Source organism: Artibeus jamaicensis, unplaced genomic scaffold (assembly GCF_021234435.1).
Source record: "Artibeus jamaicensis isolate MK-2021 breed Jamaican fruit bat unplaced genomic scaffold, CSHL_Jam_final contig_889, whole genome shotgun sequence".
NCBI lineage: Eukaryota > Metazoa > Chordata > Mammalia > Chiroptera > Phyllostomidae > Artibeus > Artibeus jamaicensis.
Window position 1 is genome coordinate 1,758,037 of NW_026522005.1, and position 23,086 is coordinate 1,781,122.

Below are 23,086 nucleotides of genomic sequence, written 5' to 3' on the forward strand. Positions count from 1 at the left end.
AATTAAATATGATGATAAGTGTAGTAACAAAAAAAATAGCCTAATTCCCCAAAGGACACCTGAAAACTGTCTGTAAATTATCAGCCATTATAACAGAAAATGGAAAACTCTCCCATGAGAACATTTCTCAGGATGAACCAGGTCAGGAGAAAAACAAATTTTACCTAAAAAGTACCCTGAAGACTGTGAGCACCTCAACTAAAACTTTGCAACTAATTTAACTTGAGAGCAGCAACTGAATTATAATAAGGATGATCAAAATGAAATAAGAGTTTTCTAGAAGCTGAATGTACTCTCTTCCTCTGTCTTATTTATGCACATACATGAGTCCATAGAAAAATTAGAGAAAAGAGATGTCAGTGACATCGTCTGAAATTAAGGAAAAATGGGACCAGAATCCAGTAGCATCCTTCAGTATTCTACTTAATTTTCTTATTTTTTTAAATGAATGAATGAATGAATTTTTTAATTTGTTTATTTTAGAGAGAGGGAAAGGGAGGGAGAAAGAGAGGGAGTGAAATACTGATGCAAGAGAAACATTGATCAGTTGCCTCTTGTGTGTGTCCCAACTGGTGACGGAACCCACAACCCAGGAATCAAACCCATGATCTTTTGCTTTGTGGGATGACATGCAACCAACTGAACCACACTAGTCAGGGCTACCTAATTTTCTTTTAACCATAGAGTATTTCACATTTTTCCAATTTTTTAACACTTAGCATATGTTATAAATAGTTTTTATGCTCTCAATTTTATTAGCGCTTCTTTTCAATCCACTATTTGAAAACTATTGCTGACATATATTTATTGAACTGTCTCTAAAAGCCAGGCACTATTCCAAACTCTCTGTCATTTAAATCTCACATGAATTTTATAAAGTAAATACAACTATTATGTCCATTTTACAGACGAAAAGGCTGAGGCACATGGCTCCATATCCTGCTTTCTCAGCCACTGCTGGAAACTCAAAGGTGGCCCCAAAAGACATGTCCATGTCCTATCCTCTAGAACCTTGACTGTAACCTTATTTGAAAAAAGGTCATTGTAGATGTCATTAAGTTAAGGGCCTTGAGAAGATGAGATCATCTTAGGTTGTCAGGATGGGTCTTACATCCAACGACAAGTGTCTTCATATGAGACAGAAGAGAAGGCACAAAGGCACAGAAGAGAAGGCCACGTGAAGAAGGAGCAGAGACTGCAGTGATGTGGCCACAAGTCGAGGAACACTTGAAACCACCAGAAGCCAGAAAAAAAAGGAAAATAACTCCCCCAGAATCCCCAGATTTCGGCCTTCTGGCTTCTAGAAATGGGTGAGGATAAATTTCCTTTGCCGAAGCCACCCAGCTCATAGTAATTTGTGACAGTAGCCCTAGGAAACTAATACAATCACCCTGTCACACTGCCACTGTTCTAGCAATCATAAAGGGACTCTTTATTGCCATCCGGTTTCATGCCTGGGAAAGGCCCAACAGCGCTTCTCTCTCTTCTGACCATGAAGGCGGCCTCTGCTGATAGTTCTTTGCAGCAAAGCTATCCTGAATGCTGGGTCTGCAGACAGTTCTTTTCTTACTTCAAAAGCTCAGAATCTACTGTTTCTGTTCTGTCTAGTTTTTATTCTATGGCAATGCAGGCTTTTTACAGTTCGAATAATAAATGGCTTTTCCTGTTAAAAGCTTATTTTATACACTAATTAAATTAGTACAAATAACATGCAATCTATTTGCACTTGAAAATGCATTTCAATCTAACATCACTATTCTAAAAACCCCCTAACATTTCAATTCAGAAAGTAACTGTCATTATTTTAACACGTGCTTTTAAAGTGTATGCTTAGTATTTCAAATATTCCCTGACATTATCTTCATTGATGCACACTTATTGAAAATTATCTCTAATCTGGGGTGGGCAGAGGGGTGGTAAAAAAATTATCTCTAATCCTGTTGGACACTGGACTGGGCGTTCTCTGTCCCTCTGCACCTACCCTTCACCCTCCTTGCCCTGCTCTGAGTGCCAGACCACGAAAGTCACCCAGCATCTCACCCACACCTGATGTAGAGGATGAGATATGGGACTTTTCAGCTGATGATATTTACATGAGATTTTGGATCTTATCTACTGAGCTCCCATTAACTGCAAGTCCTTGCCCAGTGGTTGTTGGTGAGTTCAGCGGGAGGCCCTGGTAGATGGACGGGCGGGAGGAGAGTGAGGTCAGGGTATTTGTTTCTTCTCTATCCCTGAAGAACTGCTGTGGTCCTCTGCCTGCGGTCATAGCACTTGGACTATTGGGAGACCCCTGACCCCTCCCTATAACCCTCTCCAGGGGCTGCCCACCCTCTTCCCCCTTCAAGTCTCCGGTGGTGGAACTACATCTCCCTATGGGAGATGGGACCCTGATGTCTCCCATCACTTATTTGTTCTCTTAAGCCTAACTACACCTCCATGAACAGCCTGTCCATTAAACACTTTCCATCACCCCTTTGGGTGTGCTCTCTGTCGTCTGCCAGACCCTCACTGAGGTAGCTACTGAGTACCATGGCCGACAGCATCAATACAACACGCTGAATAGTTTCTCCCCATATGTAAAATTATTCCAGGGCTTCAGAAAGTTTCTAGTTTGAAAGAATTACAAATGGCGATGATTGATGTGGGTGTGTGTGTGTGTGTGTGTGTGTTCTTCTCCCTTAACAACGCCACCACCGAAATGTGGTAGCCTGGGATGATTTTGTTCCTGTCAGATACTTCTGCTACAACGGACTCTTATCACCAAATGACTTTGGTTCCAAAATACCTGTCATCACCATCACCAACGCACTCGGGGAAGGCAAGGCTACAGCCAAAAAGCATGATATGTTGATAGCAACTGAGGCGGTGCAGGTACATGAAGAATTTGAGGAACGTCTCCATTTCCATGTTCTTGACGATTGAAAGGGGAGTTGTCGGCGTGGTGTGGTAGGGCAGCATCTGACACTGGCTGTGGGTGATGTTCATGCAGGCACCTAGGAAGTCCAGACAATTACAGTTAGGAGCGGACACGTCAGAATTGCCAATTTACAAACAGCTGATATGAGAGGTTAATGTGTTCATAAGATAAAATGTATTTTGTAAGAATGATAACAGACACACAATCAGACATGTACACACAGGATTATATGTGGAGGGCACTCAAATACACGTGTGTGATAATGAAATCAAGGTACTTATATTCACAGCAGAACATTGTGTCCTGAGCAAACGTGTGGAAAAAATGCACGTAGCTGGTGGGCATAGAAATTGGCAGTCACTGTTCTGGATCACAGCTGAGCAGGGCAATATGCATCAAAAAAAATCTTTTGAACATGCATACCATTTGACACTGTAATATCTTTTCTAAAAAATTTATCTTAATGAAATAACTATGATTGTGAACATGAATTTATCTACAGGAATCTTCATCATTACATAGTTTCTAATTTTTTTAATGTTTTTAACTATTGATTTTGGAGAGACAGGAGGGAGAAGGAGAGACAGAGAAAGATAGAGAGTTGGAGAGACAGACAGAGAAGCATCAACTTGTTGCCTCACTTATTTGTGCATCCACTGGTTGATTTTTCTTTATGATCCCCTGGGGGATCAAACCCTCAACTTTAGTGCATCGGCACGATGCTCTAAAGAACTGAGCTACCCAGCCAGGGCAGTTTCCAATTTTTAAACAATAAATATCACCTAGGCAGTCAACAAAGAAGATTGGATTAAAATATTATTGAATAAACAACAGAATACTTAACTTAGATATATGAAAGATGCTTTTAAAAGATTTAATCATACAGAATGATGCTTATAATTTTATTCATTATAATAAAAATAGCAAGTCACAAAACAATTTGTATATCATAATTCTGTTTTTATTTTATTTATTTATTTTTAGAGAGAGGGGAAGGGAAGGAGAAAGAGTGGGAGAGAAACATCAATGTGTGGTTGCCTCTCATGTGTCCCCTACTGGGGACCTGGCCTACAACCCAAGCATGTACCCTGACTTGGAATTGAACCTGTGACCCTTTGCTTCACAGGCCCGTGCTCAATCCACTGAGATACACCAGCCAGGGCTTCATAATCCTGTTTTTAAAAACAAATGATCACATAAGGATTTCCCATCCTGACTGTGTCAACAGTTCCGGGTCAGCCCCGGCCCCTGGGCTCACTTCCCACAGCTGGCTTCTCTCCTGGGCACTGCACCTCTACAACCTTTCCTTCTTCTTCATCCCATTCATTTGCGTGGCTGGTCTCATAAACTGAAATATTAGTATGGGTCCAAATGGCAGCATTCCAGTAGGAGAGGGTTATACTGGGTTGGTCTAAAAGTCCATTTAGTTTTTTCCGTAAAATGAAAGACACATTTTTCACTTTCACCAATAACTTGATTGATTTGGATATTTTGAGTATGTCGGCTATCTCCCACTATTGGTTTCTAATGGGTAAAGGCCACGTTTTCTGCTAAACATCTTCTAATGCACAAGAAAACCTCACAGCAAAGAATTATTTGGCCAAAATGTCAATAGTACCAGGAAACTTCTCAAACCACTCTTGACACATTCAATCAGTCCCAGCACTTTCTCCATACACTGCAGTAATCTTTTTTTGTGTTTGAGTTGCATTTTTACCTTTCTTGAAATAAAGCATAATATGCTATAAATGTTACACATTTTCTTCCATCTTCCATGTTAAAATGGCTGCACAAAAATTCACCAATTTTGATAAAGTTTTAAAAAATGCATGTTGATAAAACAGTTGTCACAATATAATATAACAAATTAAGTTAAAGACGACTAAGCCCGTGTAGAGCCATCATATGGGAAAAACTAAATGAACTTTTGTGCAACCCGATATTTTTCTTTAGTCAATTCAGTATTCTCTTATTGATTTATATAAAGATTTATTATGTTTATTTAAAAAATTGAAATTTTGGTTATTGTTTAAGCAGACTACTATTCAAAAGCAGAATCTTCAGGTTTTGGAAATACATTAGAAATACTGCTTTTATTTATGTAGGGGAGGGGGGGAAACAAGGAGAGAAAGTTCAACAAGAGAGAGCACATCTGTTCTGATCACTGTATAATTCCTAGTCAAAGAAATGAAGAGAAAAATCTTTCTAAGCCCAAGATTAACTTTATTTTAATAAAGATAATGTTGAAAAAAATAAGGCTGCATCTCTGAAAAAATGGCCAGACTAACTCTTCGACCTATAACAGAGAAAGTATAACCTATCACGGGATTCCCAAACCCCTTTTCTCTTTCACTCATTCACACAGATCACCTCAAAGGTCCATTCATTGATTGTCTTCTCTGATAGACTTCTAAGTGCACTGCCTAGTCTCACATTTCTTACAAACCTCTCTGAAAACCACCCAGCCATACAGGAAGTCATTCCTTCAAATGATCAGATTGTAGCCATTAGTTACAAGAGTCTTACACCTCACAAAAAGACACTGTTATGTAATATTTACAGATCACCCAAAATACACTAAACTCAGTGGACAAGATCAAAACATGATTTCCACTCTGAATGGCAACCAGTGATGTACAGAACTTCTCTGTATGTTAGATACTAGCACAGACATAGTAAAAAATAAAAAATAAAGGCACAATACTTTTTTGGACCTCATCAAACTCAAAATACAAAATGAAAGAGATGAAGAAAAATCCAAATTATGCACACAGGACTCAAATAGACATATACATGCATACATACATGAGTTCAGCTTTGCGTGAGTGCTGAGAGAGTTCATGAATATGAAATGGCGAGGTTCATGAATATGGCCTTCAAGTCACTCAGTAGGGGGGTGACAACACATTTCAGTGTGGGAGAGCATTGGGGTGGGGAGAGGACATACAGACAGGCAACTTTAAAAAGACAGTTAATTGAGTATATGATACTACAAGCAGAGATGCTTGCTTATAAGAGCTGAGAGCAAATTTTTCTTCATCGAAAACATGAAATCATTCGTGGAAATTTCAGTCTTAGGAAAACATCTGTTGAAAACAAACCTTGTGCCAGGCATCAAAATATGAACTCAGATTCCCTCATTCATAATTATCTCACTTTCACAACCCAGTTAAGTGATAACACATCTATATCATCCATGAAGAAATAATTTCAGAAAGGCTAAGCTATCTGACCAATAGTGCACAGATACTATATGAAAATTCCAGATCTTCAAGCCTATGTGTTTCTGAGTAACTTCAGTCTGGAGTTGCCTCAGGCTAATGAAAAGGGGTTATTACGTTAAAAAGTTGTTAAAGAGGACAATTCCTAATGGCCCATGAAAGGAGGAAGCTAAAAAGCATATAATAATGTATCACAAGGTCTATATTTATATTCACAGATAATATACCCAATGTATACTGACCACATGCTGTCATTTGTTTTATATCACATTATTTTCTTTAGGGGTCATCAGCTGTGGGGTTTATAAACTTGATGATGAGCCATATTTGAAGCAATTAGATGATCCAAAGTCTCAGTCACCCCACCTAGCCAAAGAAAACACTGAATATTGAGAGATCATTTAAAAAATCAAGATAGGAAAATCACTTTCAGTGGCTTGTCCTATGTTCAAGACAGTGTGAGTTTCACAAAAGAAAGAAAAGTATGTCAACTATAATTGAAAAATTTTTTAATTGCTTTTTAAAAAAATATTTCCCTCTCTAATAGCAAATTCCCTTAAGAAAAAAAGAACTTGTACTCAGGAAATTATAAAATAATAGTGTGGACCTTAAGAATAAGTTTCAAAATAATTGGTATAGACATAAATATATTATTTCCTATCTGTATGATGGTGTTCTAATGTTTTCCAAAGTATTGTCACATTATAAAATATAATCTAAGTAACACAATATATAGTCTTGTTATAAATTAAGAAACCAAGTCTCTCACAGATAGGTAGGTAGGAAGTTGATGGATAGAAAGGTAGGTATGCAGACAGAAAGTGATTTGCAGTAGAACGCAGTAACAGAAGTGGGCTGATACACAGGTCCTCCATCAAATTACAAATAATAAAATATCAACTTTCTAAAGTACTGTGCTATATTTTTTCTAATCACCTCACCAGAACCTTGGTAACCTGGCTGACTTTGCAGGGACAACTGCACATTTAATTGGAGGGCTATTAGTAAGAATTCCATCACGTCAGGGGGCAGTATTTTATCAGCGCATGGTTGATTTGTCCTAATTTACCTAAATTGGCTCATTTAACTAAATTGCTTCACAGGTCTCCCTTGTGGATGCATCTACATTTGTTCTTCTTACTTCTAGATCCTGAGAAATTGATGGAGTGGGAAAGGCCAGACCTCTGTCCACTCTGTAAACCTTTTCAATGGTTTGGGAAGAAACTCATGGCAGAGTTGGCTTTCTTCACTGCTTTCCCTTTTTCAATCCTCTCATCCAGCTTGTCATCAATTTTGTTGCTGTTTCTCCAATGATATCTTTCATTCCCTCCTCTTTAATTTAAATTCTACCTCTTCTCTGGTTGTATATACCATTTAGGGCCTTCTCGCATTCACCACTTTTATCTGCATATTTTTGTCCTTAATATTTACCGAAGGACTATAACACCCCTGGCATTGTACTTGGCCCTTTCACATTAGCTCTTTGGCCCACCCTGCAAGTTACTAACTCTGTTTTACAGCTGCAGAAACAAGGTTGAGTAATTTTCTGCAAGATTCATGCAGTTACTAAATGCAAAAATTGGAATTCAACTACAGTCATCCTCTCCAAAATCCAAGTCTCTTTCCTCCAAAAGTCTCCTCATAATCCAACTGTTATAGTTGAAGGTATCTTTTCGCTGGGTTTATACCACTGAGCGTGGGGCCCCGTGAGTTCCGCAGTAGCAAGTGGGGTCCTCCTCACTGCTATTCAACAAATATTATCTCACGCCAAGCAGTGCTGTAGGTGCAGAGCAAGTGACATCACGCTCAACAAAGTCCCTGCCCTTGTGGAGTTGACAGTTCAGTCAGATTGGAGGGGGGCAGAAACAAAGAAACAAACAAAATAATGTCTGGCATTGTTATGCATAGTCACAATCCTCACCTCAGCAAGAACCAAAAAAATAATAATAATAATGCCTCCATAAGCAAAGACTAACATGACCTTAAATCTATTGGTAGGACCAATGGAGGACTATTTTGAAGGTGAATTCCTCCTCTAAGAAACAGATGAGAGCTAAATATTTAAGAGGTAGGAATATGATAAAATTCAGATGCCATGAAGAAATTCGACCTACTCTTTGGAGTTTTTAATAATTCATATTCATGCTCAAGCATTCATCTTGTTGCAGTCTGTCTTCATTGTTCCTATTATAACGTTTAAGTTGTCATCATTGCCTGTTTACCGAGGATTCATCCACAGCCATCAAATAGAAACATCAAAGGGAAGCAACTCCCTCCTCCCCACTCATCCTGGCCTACAGAGCAGCAGCTGAAAGACAACAGGGGGCGCTGCCCTATCTTTCTGTGACATTACTGACTGTGTCCCAACGCTGCACATTACCTCCCATGACCATTGTGTAACCACCAATCTGTGCTTCTCAGTCCCTTCACCATTTTCACCAAGATACTGAAAACATCAGGGAGTGCTTTGTATTATTTTTAAAAAAGGTAGTGATGAACTCCTTGAATTTGATCTTATCTGAGAAGCATTTTATCTGTCCTTCCATTCTAAATGAAAGCTTTGTCATCATCACCAAGCCCTTATTATATGAAATGTTAAATGGACTTATCTAAGAAAAAGAAGTTAAAAAAGATGAACAGTGAAAGGACAACAAACTCACAGTTATTAACAACCACACCTAAAACAAAAGCAAACTAAAAGCACAGCTAGATCAGGAGTGGAAACATAGAAATGAAGATCACATGGAGAGTTAGCAACAGGGGAGTGGGAGAAGGAGAAGGGGGGAGAAGGTACAGAAAATAAGTAGTATAGACGGTAGGTAGAAAATAGATGGGGGGAGGGCAAGGATAGTATGGGAAATAGAGAATCTAAAGAACTTGAGACACATGGTCATAAACTAAAGGGGGGAATGGTGGGGAGAGGGGTGTGCAGGGGGGAGGGGAATGAAGGGGGGACTAGAACTGTATTGGCATAATCAATAAAATATATTTTTAAAAAGGTAGAAAAGGTAGTCAGGTGATTTTTGTAACAGCCTCTAAAAGGTAAATAATTTTAATTTAATACAATATAACTACTTGAGATTTGAGCTACTCACCTAATATTTTTCCAGGTAACTTTCATGTGTTTTAAACAAAAAATAAAAGTAAAAAATAATTTAAAAAATATATATATTCTATTATCCTGGCACCCTCAATTGCTTTTAGCATGAGAACTCACAGTCAGCAGAAAAAAAGGGGAATATGCTACAAAGTACAAAGTCTCGAGAAAATTGAGTAGAAAGACCCGTACGCTAGAACGCTGCTGAGCTCTGAGGAGAGTGGGGTGGCGATGATGACCGACCGCAGCTGACAAGAGAGGAGAAAACATGTTAACAAAGTGAAATCTGCTGGCTGCAAACTCGGGCCCCCACAAGGCTGTGTGACCTTGGGGACATCACTTAACCCTTACAAAGGTGTCCAACCTTTTGACATCTCTGGGCCACACTGGAAGAAGAAGAGATGTCTTGGGCCACCCATTAAATACACAAATACTAACAAAAACTGATAAGCAAAAAAAGAAAAGGTTTTAAGTAAATTTACAATTTTGTGTTGGGCGACATTCATAGCCATCCTGGGCCACATACGGCCTGGGGGCCACAGGTTGGACAGCCCTGCAAACCTCCTAACCTGTGAAGTCGAAATAATAATAGTGCCAATCACAGGGCTGCGAAGATCCACTTTGTCAACGGCGGTAAAGAACTTAAGACAATGCTTTCATACTGCTGATGTTTGGCTGACGTTTCAACAGCACTGATATCTTCAGCAAGGAAAAATATGCAGTTCAGCAAGTGGATAGGATGAGCTAAATTTACTGTGCTTTAAAAAGCTAAATGAACCATTATTATCTATTCAAGTTGTATCTTACTTAATATAAATTTATTCTAAATTTCATTTCCACTTACTTTTTTATAGTAAAAGAAGCCAATTTAATGATAAGGAAATAGACAAAAGACCCTCGAGGGACTTTGAAGCTGGGTGTTGCTACAGGTACCTTATAGACAGCACTTTAACCCTCCTGCACACCTATGGACAAGCTGTTTGTATTCCCATTTTACAGATGATGAGACAGAATCAATGAGGGTAAGAAAGTATTCAAGGTAACACACATGTTAAGTCATTGAGCTGAAATTGAAACCAGGTCTTCCTGACCCCATAGCTTACTTTTTCCACTGTATCATTCTGTCAAAGAGATTATTCCATTTTAAAAACTGTAGTTGACTTTATTCATTGTAATATAAGATATTTTAATGAACCTTTTTTGATTCCAGCAATAGAGTTGCTTCTCCAAGATCAGTAAAAACTAAACCTTCTCAGAGGAAACAATGAATCTGCTGTAAAAACAAGTTACGGATCTTCACCAAGAGACAGTTTGGACTGGAAATGCTTAGCATCTATTCCTGGCTGTGCTCCGAAGTCAGCCCCGGTCAAAACTGCATCAGTAGAGCAGAATAATGAAGTTCATTCTTTATTCTAGATAACTCAGATGGAAAGCAACAGTTGCCAGAATGATTTCTGGGAAAAAACAATCTGAAAAGATATGGTGTTCTTAAAACAATCTGTAAGAGGGTTACAGAGAGATAAGCAGGAACAGAGAGCTCCAGACAAGACCTCTGTAAAGATTCTGGCTTCTTAACCAACACTGTAAACATCTTCGAGTCCAAATGTGATAACTATTTTATTTCTCATACAAGAAATCAAGGAGACAAAAGTAAGACACATTTTCTGGAGTAAATTGTGATGTTTGTAATGAGTCTTTATATAGATAAGGCTTAGGTAGAACAATGTCTTCCTAATTTGTGAACAAAATAAAAACATAAGTAACTATCTGCCTAGTGCAGGGCAGTACAAATGACCAGAGTTAAAAGCTGGCCACTCCTGCCAGAAGAAGCACAACATTTGGGGGTTGATACTTCCTGCGTAATTACATATATTCCACACTTAACATTTTTAATGCAGCCCCAAGTCTCTTGGCAAAGCCTTTCACCAAACTTCAAGCTTTCACATCCTGCACATATATATGTATATGTCATTCTCCTTTCATTCATATACATGCATCCATACCATTTGATTTTAAGCTGTATGAGTGGTAACTATAAAGCTTCATAACCTGATGTAATCCATTCATTCAACAAATCTGTAGTGTGACAATGTGGTAATATAGTGAGGGGTTGATATTTTATTGCAAAATAATTATTCACATTCCATAAAACTAAATAAGATGTAATATGTCAGATGACACATCTTTATCCATCAGTCATTTTTTATTAATTTTAAAAGAATTAATATACATCTTATCCCCATATAATTTTCTATCCTAGAATTATGAATGATTGAATAATGGTAGTAACCCAAATTTGTATGGCATTTTCAAGTTTGGAAAACATCTTTCCCATATGTATTATGATGGTCCCACAGTCTGATTCAAACCCTGCCTTTATCACGCTTTCTTTATGTAGTCTCTGACAAGTTACCAAATTTCTCTGTTTATCAGTTTCTTATCTGCAAAATGGGTATCATAATATCTGTGTTCCAGGGTTACTGTGAGAATTAAATGATTTTTACACAATGCCTATCATTAGCACATACGATAAGTTTTAAAAGTTTTAAAAGTTTTGGCTGCAGTTACCTCATTTGTGACTTGCACAGACTCTGTGAACTAGACATGGGAGAGATTTGTATCCACGTCATGGAGGCAGAGATATGAAGACTTCATCCTGCCTCTTTCTACTGACTCCCATGAAGAATTCTTTTGTAGAGGGAATAATTACTCACTAATAATACAAAGAGGATCAACATTCAAAGTTTCATTAATCAGTTTTGCTTACTTGCAAAATAAGGCACTTGGCTGTTACATTTTTTGAAAAACATTCACTAAGTGTTTAAAAACATTAGTTATTTATTAAGAAAATATGAAGTCCCTTCAGTCACTGAGCTTGAGGCAATGGAATTAAAAAATAAGAACCTGAAATTGGACCACATTTTATTATTTAGTCAAAATGTACTTTCATACATATGAAAATTATTTTTATGTGTCAGCTGTGGTAAAAAAAATAAATTCTATACTGATAAGTGTGTAAGAAATGACTTAAAGGAGCATCCTCTGCACCAGGGGCAGCATTTATTGTAAAATCACTACCTCGTTCGTGGTCAGTTTTAAGCTTTGCTGCTCACAAAGGCAATGAGATTTCAGCAGGCTTTCCATCCCTGTGTAGTTTTAGTGGGAATCTCACGTTAGGTTTCGCACCAGTCAAGGTTTAAATGTTGAGGGTATGAAGGACAGGGCAGACCTGTACGCTAAGGTTGGATTATACCAGCCAGCTGTTGTGGTTCTAAATGTATTTGCTAAATGCTCATTCAGATATTCCTCTCCAACTCAGAATTCTCTAGACTTAAAATCTGTAATAGTCAGCCTCAAGCTGAGCTGATATTTATCTTTTTGCTCTCTGAATCTGCAAAGAAGAGTTCGCAGGGCATACGATTATTAAGGGAAGATATGTTCTCCACACTCAAGATGAGAGTTTTCAAATAAATGTCCGGTATTATTTTTTGGAATGCACATGACATCTTACTTCATTTTAATAAACATACTTATTATCTTATCACAGGCAATACAAAATGAGAAAGTAAAAGCAAAACATGAGCAACTACTCAACAAGAAAAGGGAGTAGTGGAAGAGTTCCTGTGAGTTGCATCCTCATCATGCACAGACTCCATCCCTAACTGACTGGCAGCCCTGAAATTTGGGAGGCCTTTCCTTACCCCCAGCCCCAGGCATGGGGCCTGTCTAGCCAGGGGCAATCAGATCATGACATTGTCTGGCACTGTGCTTAATCCAAAGGCAGATTCTGTACTGAAGGTGGTCCTATCACGGTAAAACTAAGGAGCAGAATGGACTACATAATTTGGGGCACTCAGGGAGTCCTTCCACACTCAGGGCCCCATGACACCACACAGCTCTGCATGCCTATGAAGCTGGCCAATGATCAGAGAAGGAGCCCTCCCTCCAGAGACCTCTATGACTCTCCCCACAGGAGTATTCAAGCGGCAGTCCCAGGGTCTCTCTAACATTTAGTAAGAACTACAGCTGATCAGTTTCAGAGCCCTTAGGGACTCTAGTACAGTCAGAGGACTTCTGCCTTTTTATATGACTTCAGGATGTCAGCGGCTGCAATAACCAAACACACAAGCACCCCTGGCTTTGCCCACCCATTTGAACGTTGCATAAAAGAAGTGCCTCTGCCTGGGAAACCAGACGTATGTGCACACTGCCTTTCAACTCCAGCTTGGAGAGTCACATGCTTCTCCAGGGAGACTGCCCACACTTGGAACTGGGGAGGAGTCTCTGCCCTGCCCTTCTTAGCAGCTGCTTCCCTCCCAAGTTCAGCCAAGAGAAAAAGCATGGTCGAAGGCCAGTGCCCCAGCAAGGGCTAAAATTCTTGCTGCCTTCTGCAATACCTGCTTCTAAATTACAGTGTATCTAGTAAGGCCAATCTATCATGAGTCAGTTATTTTGAGCCCTTAACACATAGTTTCTCAAGACAATATTAATGGCCATACGCTATCTCTACTATGGATAGATTAGAGGAATTTGATCAAACTGTAACTGAAGACATTTGTTGGGCATTAAGAAAAGGGTTTCTTCTTTATCCAGAAGATACTAACAGAAAATTTGAGAATACTTTTCTCCTACTTGTTACCAACTATAGTAGATAACATCAATTCACTTGTCAGATGACCAAAAAATAGGACTGTATGACACTTGACCTTGAATGATGTCGATCCTGAAACTTCCTAGTTCATGCTATTTTCATGTTAAGATAGCAATGGGAATAACTGGAATTGAGGGCTCTGTGATAATAAAACTAAAAAAAAGAAAAACACAGGGAATTTAAACATGAAAATGAATATATACAGCATGGGGGGAGTAGGTTTATAGTTGTGAGTATGCAAAAAAGGGCATATTCTTGTATTATTATTTATTAATTATTATATTATTTTCCACATGAACAACTCTAAGCTTACTTTTGTCCCTCTGTACAGTTGGCATAGCAAAGAATCAAAGTCAAAATCTGCGAGACTGCCCCGGGTTCAAGTGCAGCACACACATCACTAAGCTAGAGAGCGAGGGATCGGAGGGCGCGGTGGAAGACATGGAACTTGACCCAAAAACCCGAGTGGGATGTCCAGTCAGTTTTGTTTCTAGTGGCACTGTAATTTTTCCTTAATTGGAAAATTGTGGAACATGCGTTTTAATGATAACTAAATATTTAGTATAGGATTTAACATATTCCTCTGTAAAGCTTTTGTTTGTACCAGACAATTTCTTAAAACTATGAAGTATAGTATTTTAATTAGAAGCTAGATAATAAAATTCCTGTGTCAACAGTACAGAGAGTTGCCCAACTTTCAATTATGAGAGCAAGTCTAAACTCTACTACAAGAAACGCTAGGAGGAAAAATGCTCTAAAAAGGATTCTGAGAAAATACTGCGAGGATGAGAGAGGGCACGAGGGCATCCATTATACTATTCTCTCTATTTTCACGTGATTAAAATTTTGTGTGCAAAATACTTTCCTTAAAGAAAAGATTCTGAAATACTGTTGACTAAATAACTGGAAAGCTGACTCACTATAAAGATCTAGAAATATTTTGTAAAATAAGACTTATTTTGTGTAAACAGCTAAACTTTCCATAAAAAAAGAAAATCTCAAGATTCCAGAAACACTGTGGTGAACTGAAAACATTCAGTCCATAACATTCCACCCTGGCCCCCGAACTCATGTCCTTATCACATGCAAAATCCATTCCTTCTATTCCAACAGCTCCAAAAGATGCTCATTCCAGCATCTACTCTAAAGTCCGAAGTCCGAAGTCTCATCTGAATACCATATAACTCAGACAGGGGTGAGACTCAAGGTTCAATTCATCCGGAAGCAAAATTCCTCTCCAGCTACAAATCTGTGAAAATAGACACGTTACGTGATTCCAAAATAGAATGGTGGGACAAGCATAAAATAGACATTCCCATTCCAAAAGGGACAAATAGGAAAGAAGGGTTGATGTGTCCCTACTTGGCCACTGATGGTGCTTCCTGTGTCCCCACACAGGGCCTGCTTCACTGTCTCATGATTGGCTGTAACATGGCCACTTGGCCAATCCCCAAACACGCAACAAGTTTTGATTTAAGGTCTTCATTTCCCATGACAAACTTCCCATATTCATTTACTTTTAAAGTGTTTTGTTGACTTTCAAGGACACATAATATGGTAATGTGGTCACTGTGGCTTAACAGCCATTAGGTCATCATAAATTGGTCTCCAGAAATCCCTATGCTAAGACTTTTACCCAGGGCACATTTAGAAACATATAACCCAAGCAGAAACAAACTCTCCTAGCTTGATTACCTAATGAACAGTGGAAAAATTGCCAAGTGATTCCAAAGAGGGAATCCTCCCACTTCCTGAGGTGATACATTCTTGTCAATACCTGTAAAAGACAGGTTGGCCCTCCCATAAAATTAAAAACTAAAATCTGTTTGATTTATCTAAGCAATCTATAATTATCTGAGGCAATTATATTATAGGCAAGTTTTAAAATCTAAGAATAAGACAGCATAATCTTATTAAAAATGGAAACTCCAGGACCCCTTTTAAATTTAAATTTACTTTCACAGTTATAAATAAAAGTTTTTTAAATTTAGAAAAATGATTTATTATAGAATAAAATATTATGAGTTAGCCAGCTTGTGTTTGAAAAAAATAAGAATTGAAAGGGATCATGTTTTCTTTCATCCACAACCCTCTCTTACAGAATTTCTCCAGTTGTAAATAATACATCCATGTCTCCAAGTAGTTACTTGGCTACTTGGAGACAAGACTTCCATCTGACCCATCTCTATAGTCTACATAGCCAAACCCCAGAGCTTGGCACCCGATAAATAGCTGCTGGTGAATGACTGGTGTTTCCCAGAATATTACTTTAGGCTCTCAGAAATTAAGATGTCTCATAAAGCTTTGAAGGGTATATAAGTACCATAATGAGTTTACAACAATCAATATAATTATAAACCAGTACTATAATTCATCAAAGCAAACAGCACATGCAAATATTAGACTGATACAAAGCAGCAAAATAAAATATATCAACACTAAAAGACAAAGAATGGTTTGCATCAAGTGTGAAATGATGTAAAGCTGTTTGCTTGGAAAACTAATTACCATACTCATTTCAACTACAAGTTAGGCAAAAAGCATATTCTCCAAAGGCACAAGTAACAGCAAACAGATTCCCACTGATGGGTGTTTTGCTCTCAATGCAAAATTGTACAAAGACCAAAACTCTGAGACAGTTAGCAAATTGAATGATTCAGGCAAAAAATATACACAGTGCCAATTTTCTTTCAGAACCAGAGAGTAAATTACAGACTTAAAAAAAATTTTTATCTGAGAATTTGGCTTTTAAAACATTGTTTTTGTTCCCGAGTTTGATTTGGACTGATTTGGCAATGCTGCTATCAGCAGGCTACTGTTTTTCTCTATGTGGATCAAGAGTATTTGGGCTGTTCCTCTTGAAGAAGAAACTGTGATAATGAATCTGGAGAGAAAAATTTTGAGCCACACGCAATTTTTGACATAACTATTTAACTCTGACTCTCACTTGCTGTATTAATGTGTTATAAGCTCCTTACATTTGGGGGCATCTGTCGCTAGTAGAATATTACAAGATTCATTTCAGAAAGAGGGTTAAGAAGTCCTGCCCAGAAACCTTTGAGAAGGGAGGAATGGGATTGTAGCCAAAGGAGAACGGCAGGCATTGTTCCACTGCCCCTTTCAGAAGCCTCGCTCTGCAAATCATATTCTTCAGATTTAGTTTATGATTAAGTTTACTCACTCTGGGAGAGACCCAATACATCCTAGGAATGGAGTCATCTAAAAATGAAATAAGGAGGAAGGACAGGACAGTGAGGGAAAAAAGGGCAAGACAGAGTCCATTCCTACATTCAAATGTCCTTTCTCCCTCTCCAGAATGCTACCATGCTAACCAGACAAACATGCCACAGTTATTTAAATGCCCCTCTTGTTCTTGCTTAGATGTTGGTGTCAGCAAGAAGCCCATGTCTAACTCTCAGAACTGTTCTCTAAATCTAAAGAACATGATTTAATATATAGGAGATGGCAACCAACTGGATTTGACGATTGGGGTCTAACACTGGTGCCCAACAGAGTGGATAAGGGACATGTCCAGGGTGTCACTGCAGTTAAGTTTTGGAGCAGCAAATTCTTAATGAAACAACTTAAGCTGGCCTTGGACTCTCCCAGAGACCAATACATATATATAAAGAGAATAAATATATATATGAATAAAATATAATAAATATATGTGAATATGAATAGGTATATAGAAACATAATACATATATATGGAGTATGATTATAAATATATAAAGATATATTTATATTTTATTTTATATATAATATAAAAGAATATATGTGTGTATATATATATGTATATACTTTTCCTCTATAGTATGTGTCCTTAATCATAATCCAAAGACCCCCATGGGCCCACACATAAAATTTTTGTCTGTGAAAGACCTGGATGGGAAATAAATAGCATCTTTATTTCCATTACCCTTTAGCTGAAATTTAGCATACTTAAATGACCAATGTAGGCAACAAACAGAAAAACAAGTTAGAAATCAGGAATATTCTCATAGCAGCATGAAGTTATTACAAACATTTCAAAATATTCTTTATGTTCATTGCTGTTATAAAACTGCAGTTATTAACTCACTATTAGATATATATCTATATCGTGTATTACATTATCATAATATATATTTTTAATGTTTTCATAACAAAATTGTAATAAAATTGCCTTCCTTTGTGATTCTGTTATTTGTTTTAAGCACCAAAACATCATTCTAAGAAGACACTCATAGGCTTCACAAGCTCTTCTGTGTTTGGGGAGCTGGTGCTACCATGTACCCCAGGTGACTGAGCTGGTTACCATTTTTCTCCATTTGAACTGCCACAAAGAATATGCCACCATGTACTTTGTTCAGTAACTGAGCAGAGTGACTACTGAGTCTGTTTCTGTTCCTTTCTTTAAAAAAAATTTTTTATTTATTTTAGAGACAGAGAGGAAGAGAAACATCAATTTATTGAACCCGCAACCCTGGCATATCAGGACAATGCGCTAACCAACTGAGGTACCTAGCCAGGGGCCCCTGTTCCTTTCTTGATGGCTGGCAAATGTCTGTTGAAATAACTTTGTAAGCCCAAGATGGAGCCACTCCTGTCCAAGGTGTCAGGTCAGCAAATCTAGACTTAGGTGACTTTTCTGCCCCTGTAAATACTCTGCTCGGCCAGAAATGTAGCCTCTCTAGTCAGCCAGTCTCCAAATGCCAAGCATACTTATGTCCTGCCCTTCTTACCCCAAAGAAGTCTGACTACATGGACCCAGCCAATCAGGTATTTTCTATTTTCTCTTCCTATTCCTCATCTTATAAAAGCTTTCTGTCTTCCATCCCATCTTGTAATCCTAAAGGAGACTGTCCACTTTATGAAATGTTAAATAAAGCTTTTATCACCTAAATTGTCTTTAATCACTTTTTAATAATTATTTTATTGTTGTTCAATTACAGTTGTCTGCATTTACCCCCACTACTCCCCACCCCACCCCAGCCACACCCACCTCCCTCCCTTGCTTCCACCCCCTTGGCTTTGTCCATGTGTTCTTTATAATTGTTCCTGACAACCCTTTCCCCCTTCCCCCACTATCCCTTCCCGCCTTCCCTCTGGTTACTGTCAGATTGTTCTTAATTTCAATGTCTCTAGTTATATTTTGCTTGTTTTTTTCTTTTGTTGATTAAATTCCAGTTAAAGGTGAGATCATATAGTATTTGTCCCTTACCGCCTGGCTTATTTTACTTAGCATACTGCTCTCCAGTTCCATCCATGCTGTCAAAAAGGGTAGGAGCTCCTCCTTTCTCTCTGCTGCATAGTATTCCATTATGTAGTTTTTTGATCCGTTCATTTACAGATGGAAACTTAGGTTGCTTCCAGCACATGGCTATGGTAAATTGTGCTGCTATGAACACTGGGGTGCATATGTTCTTTTGGACTGGTGTTTCATTGTTGCTAATCTAGACTGCTTAACTGTTAAAAAATGATTAAAGATCTCAGAGGTCAGGCTTAAGCTCTTTAATCATTTTTTAGCAGTTAAACAGTATAGCTTAGCAGCAATGTAACTATAAATTGAAACTCAAATACAGGTCCCAAAAATCATATAATACTTGTTATAAGACGGCGATCCAGGTGATGGAGAGTAAGCTTACATTATTTCTTATTTTCACAAAAACAAAGCATAAATTTAAGAAATTTTTATAGCAAAGTCTTGAATCCTTTAGAGTACTCCTGAGGCCCCTCAGACCCAGATAAACAACAACAACAACATAACAGAGGAATGATACGTACGGATACAAGTCTAAACGGCATCAAGGCCGCTCACTCACACACATCGGCAGAGACTCCCACTCCAAACGGCACAATAATCTCCAGAAGGGAACCTACAGAGGTGGGTACATGACTCTGAGGGCAGTAGAACTGCTGTTGAAAAACGTTATAAAAACATTTAGGGTTCCATTCTTAACAGGAGTAGAAAATATTAGGAAAAAAGGAGAGGAAACTTCCCTGAGTTCAGATGTCCAGTTACACCGCCTCTCCCCAGATCTGCCTTGGGGAGTAGCCTGAAGAATAGTAACCCAGGCAAACTGATACTTGCTCTGATTCCCTACTGGCTTCACATTCATGCAGAGCTCACTTTAAAGCTCACAGAAATGCCAGGTTAAAAACAGAAAAGGAGGAAGAAAGAATAACCTTAAGGGTTTTATTATTATTATTTATTGTTGTTCAAGAACAATTGCCTCCATTTTCCTGCCACCACTTTCCCCTGCCACCCCCACTTCCCACCCTCAATCCTTGGTGCGTAAGCTTTCTACATTTAGTAAGTTTGGGGCACTTGTTTAGAGCATTTTGGTATAGAGAGATCAGTGTTAATAAATCACTACTATTTAGACAGCTTCACAGCCATGATCCAAGACATTTTACCCTCAGAAGAGAAACTGTGTAATTCACTGAGAAAAAAACAAACACTAAAAATTAAATATAAGGTAAATACCTATTATTGACAGAATAACTAAAATAAGTTATTATATAATGACAACACGGAATACGGTTCAGTCATTGTAACAATGACTTAGAGATATTTACATAAAATATTCCTTAACAAGAAAAACATCACATAGAAAAGTATATATAATAACTACCCCACTTTTTAAAAACAATGACAAAAAGCACCTGTTCATGCATGTTATTTTGCATGCATGCATGCATGTGCATATATGTTCATATGAGCACAGAAGAAACTACGGAATCATACACACCACGTTGTTAACATTGGGTTGACTGTGCATAAGGATAGAGTAATATGATGCAAAAGGAAGGAGAAGGAATAAAGCAATTTACACAAAAAAGGGGGGAAAGTCACTTAAACTTACATATGTAATATAATCATATTTATGCATTAAAAAAAGAAAAATATCAACTCCTCCCAATGTTCGAGGAAATACAAAATATTGGAGGATAAGATCCACTGAACTCTGTTCTTCCGTGAAAGCAGGAAAAAATTATCAAAATCAAATCTTCCAAAACTTTGGTACTTAACCAAAAACTTGCATTTTTCATTATTCAAGAAAATTGTCTGGATCACAGTAAGAACTATGAGCTTTGTAGCATTTTAACTTGCCTTTTAGCTCAGTTCTGTATAACCTTGAAAAACCAATGGGAAACAGAGTAACTATGAAAACAGACAATTTAGGAGGCAATGGAGAGGGCAGAATGGGTTTGAAGTTCCCTCAAAAGCCATCCCCAGAGAACTGTCACCATTCAATCTACCGGGAAGCTCCCTGGGAAGGATCCATTCTCAGAGCTGGTCTTTGTCTGACCTGATTCAGAGCTTCTTGAGTCTATACAAACAGCTCCGTCCCCAGGGTGCTTGTCAAACACAATCTGTGGCAATTGTTTAACATCACAATCACCCAAGGCAAGAATACCTGTTGGAGATAAGAGTCTGACAAAAGCCTTAAAAAGAAAAACTAGGAAACTTCCAAAGGGGCCTTTGGAAAGCTCTGGCACATGCCTTGGCATCTTAGACGGCCAGGTGTGGTGCGAGGCTATGCCCACATCCAAAAAAGGTATGAGAGGCCAGTCACAGAAGCCTCACGTTTATGGTGTGATGCCTCTTATATGCAATGTTCAGGCAAATCCATAGAGACAAAAAGTAGATTAGTTTTAGACAGAGGCTGGGGGAAAGAAAAAATAAAGAGTGATAAATATGGCATTTCTTTCTTCACTGATAAAAATGTTCTAAAATTAGATAAGAGTGACCATTGTACAACTCTGTGAATATATTTTTAAAATACTTAATAGTACATATTACAAGAGTGAATTTTATGGAATGTTGACTTTACTTCAAAAAAACAGTTTTTTAGTAAATGAAAGGTACAATGTGTTTTCATCTGAGTTAGGAGACTTAGGAGCTGGTTATGAAAAACAGAACACTTCAAGCTTTCAGCACCTTAACCCACTCTTGTTACTTTAATTTTTGATCAACTTCTAGGTTATTCTATTGTGTGCCATATCATTTTTAACCTCAAAGCTCTAGGCTGGCCAAAGAGTTTTTCTCTTTCCTCAAAATTCAATTTACATTTAAATATTTATAAAAGATATAAGGCATAAAAGTGAAAATAAAAACCCGAATACAGAAAGCAACCTAGAAAAATCCCTTGCTGAAATATAGCATGAAATCTAACTATGGACCTTTTTCCTTGTCATTTTACAAGTGGTTTTCAAAATGCAACTAATGCAACTCCAGAAACAACAGACGCCACATCAAGCCTAGCTCACATTCACAAAGCCCCGCTCTGCTGCACGGTGTAACATGGGGCAGTGCTCTGGTTAAAAGTTTATGAACTGTATAATCCTATGCTATAGCATAATACTAAGCACCACCCCCCCGCCCCGAGGAAAGTCTATTTCCTAGTACCTTTTGCCAGGAGTTCTCCCCTCGGTTTTCTATCCAGGATATTTGGGTAGGACGGAATGTCTGGCTACTGTATTTTTGGACTGAAGTGGACTTAAATAGCTTTTACATATGCCTGGAATTTAAAATGACATTTTCATTAGAGAATAAGTGAAAACAGAGACAAGGCAAATTCTCTGCCAAGTGTTAGTACAGATACAAGGCATTAAATGATGCTTTAAATAAAATCGGTTAAATAAATATCAAGTGCAGAAGTGTGATTAGGCATTACTAACCAAAGTGATCAATCGGATACTAAAATTTTGAAGTGACTGTAGTTTATTTATTCACTCACTCAACAACTATTTTACTGATCACGGGCTATGATGCTATAAACAAAACAGACTACTCTTCTGCTCTCTCAGAGCTTAAAATTTGGACAGTAATGCTCCTGCTACTGCAAAGAAAGATATAAAATTAAATGAGGAAGCATGCCGTACTTGAAAGAGCACTGGCCTAGGAGTGTCAAGATCTGAATCTCAATTTCATGTCTAACGATTACTAGACAAGTGATGTTGGATCTGTCAGCCTAATTTCCCTAGGACTCAATTTTGTATCTTCAAAAAACAGTATATACTGCCTGTACAGGGTACCTCACCAGTTACTTTTATGAACAAAAGAGAAAATATTCAAACATGCTCTGAAAACTACCAAAAGCTCTACAAGAATAGGCTAGCCATAGTACCGAAGTGTATGAAAAACTATCAAATCCTTTGCAACAAACAATTTTGGTTAATACAGACCATCTATCGCGGGTCTAAGTG

At 38.0% G+C, this 23,086-nt stretch overlaps 1 protein-coding gene across 5 annotated transcripts in view; it reads right to left on the minus strand.

Moving 5' to 3' along the window:
- The window catches only part of CORIN (corin, serine peptidase), a 185,525-nt gene that overhangs the window by 121,594 nt on the left and 40,845 nt on the right, over positions 1-23,086 (minus strand). For all 5 annotated transcript variants that reach the window (XM_053654913.1, XM_037164757.2, XM_053654911.1 and 2 more), the window contains exon 4: positions 2,789-2,996. In XM_053654913.1, coding sequence (XP_053510888.1) covers positions 2,789-2,996 — 208 coding nt within the window. The remainder of the gene's footprint in view (positions 1-2,788; positions 2,997-23,086) is intronic.